We start from the raw sequence: 1,750 nt of genomic DNA, 5'->3' as shown, positions 1-1,750 counted from the left end.
GCACTCTTTTTTTTTTTCTTTTTTCTTTTTTTTCCAGTACTCTTGCCTGGAAAATCCCATGGACGGAGGAGCCTGATAGGCTGCAGTCCATGGGGTTGCTAAGAGTTGCACATGACTGAGCGACTTCACTTTCCCTTTTCCCTTTCATGCATTGGAGAAGGAAATGGCAGCCCACTCCAGTGTTCTTGCCTGGAGAATCCCAGGGACGGGGAGCCTGGTGGGCTGCCATCTGTGGGGTTGCACAGAGTCGGACATGACTGAAGTGACTTAGCAGCAGCAGCAGCAGCATACCAACTTCCAAGAGGTAAAGGAACTTTTCTAGGCAGAAAATTAAAAGGCCAGAGAAGAAAAAAGAAAAGTATGAATAAGAAAGCTTACCAGTAAAAGCAAACATACAATGAAGTTAGGAAAGCATTCACACACAAACATGATACCAAAACTAGCAATCGTGAGGAGAGTAAAAATGCAAGATACTGGAAACCCATTGGAAATTAAAAGATCAGAAACTTGCAATAGACTGCATATCAAAACCTCATGGTAACCACAAATCAAAAATCTACAATATATATTCACACAATAAAGAAAAAGGAATTCAAACACAGCATTAAAGATAGCCATCAAATCATGAGAAGAGAACCAAAGAGGAAGGGAAGAAAAAAAGACCTACCAAAAAAATACAAAGCAATTAACAGAGTGTCAGTGAGAACATACATTTCCATAATTACCTTAAATGTAAACTGATTCAATGCTCTAACCAAAAGACAGAGACTAGCTGGATGAAAATGAAAACAAGACATATATATCTATATCTATATCTATATATATATGTGTGTGTGTGTGTGTGTGTGTGTGTATTTGTCACTTGTCCATGGGTCCTCACACTCCATTTTGGGGGCACCACTGCTTGGATCAGGGTGTTCTACTGGCACCTCCCCCAAGTACCCACCTACTGATATTCTGTCTCTCTAGGATCTGTGAGTATAATAAACTCACACCTCTCCTTACCTGCACCTCTCCTATATCCCCTCTTAGAGCTGCACTTGTCTGACCATCCCATGAAAAAAATACAAAAAACTACGATGGTACTACTACTACATTAACCTAATTAAGGTAGTTTCAAGCAGGCAGTTGTACATGTATGAAACATTTGATCTCACCTCACTGCCTCCTGTGACACATCACTCAGACCAGAAGGGCACAGTGCACACTGGATCTGGAGCCTTTACTGTCCATTGCCAAGAAAGTCCTTCTGCTCCCTTGAACACCTAATGCTCTAGAAATAACTGTGTGACTGGAATCTTCACCCAAGTATGCACTAAAGTCTGTGATCCATATTCTTATAGTTAGGCTGGGAATGAGACTGAGGCTTTTCCTGCTGGAGATCCCCTCCCAGACCAGACAAGCCTTACCTGAGCAGACTACTCCAGCATCCTGATCATGGGAAAGGCCCTCAGGACGATAGTCTTTAACAGTAGGATAACTACACTCTGTGATATCTGACTCTGTCCCTTTGCAGTAAATAACATTAAACCAAATGGGGCCAACTGCTGGTCCAAAGTGAACTCTTTGGAGAGCATCAACAGCAGCTCCACAACCCAGCTGTCTACACACCACAGCTGCCTCTTCTAAGCCCCACTTGTAATTATTCACTGTGCCCCATTCTCCTTGGTGCTTCACTTCCACTCTCCCCTCACAGCGGTGACCTCCATCCTTCAGCCTCAGCTCCAGATCTGCAAGAGAGACACAGACA

The 1,750-nt window shown here is 43.1% G+C and overlaps 1 protein-coding gene across 1 annotated transcript in view; it reads right to left on the bottom strand.

Annotated features, from left to right (window-relative positions):
• The window catches only part of LOC104991683 (antigen WC1.1-like), a gene marked incomplete at its 5' end in the record, with an annotated part of 43,185 nt that extends 41,455 nt beyond the window's left edge, over window positions 1-1,730 (bottom strand). Inside the window, one exon of the mRNA XM_010844262.1 lies at window positions 1,410-1,730. Within this exon, the coding sequence (XP_010842564.1) occupies window positions 1,410-1,730 (321 nt within the window). The remainder of the gene's footprint in view (window positions 1-1,409) is intronic.
• Window positions 1,731-1,750: the final 20 nt, after the last annotated feature.

The sequence above is a fragment of the Bison bison genome, unplaced genomic scaffold, assembly GCF_000754665.1.
Source record: "Bison bison bison isolate TAMUID 2011002044 unplaced genomic scaffold, Bison_UMD1.0 scf7180017847920, whole genome shotgun sequence".
NCBI classification, from domain to species: Eukaryota; Metazoa; Chordata; class Mammalia; order Artiodactyla; family Bovidae; genus Bison; species Bison bison.
The sequence above is the reverse complement of the archived record's forward strand: the minus strand, read 5'-3'. Positions and strand labels throughout refer to the sequence as shown.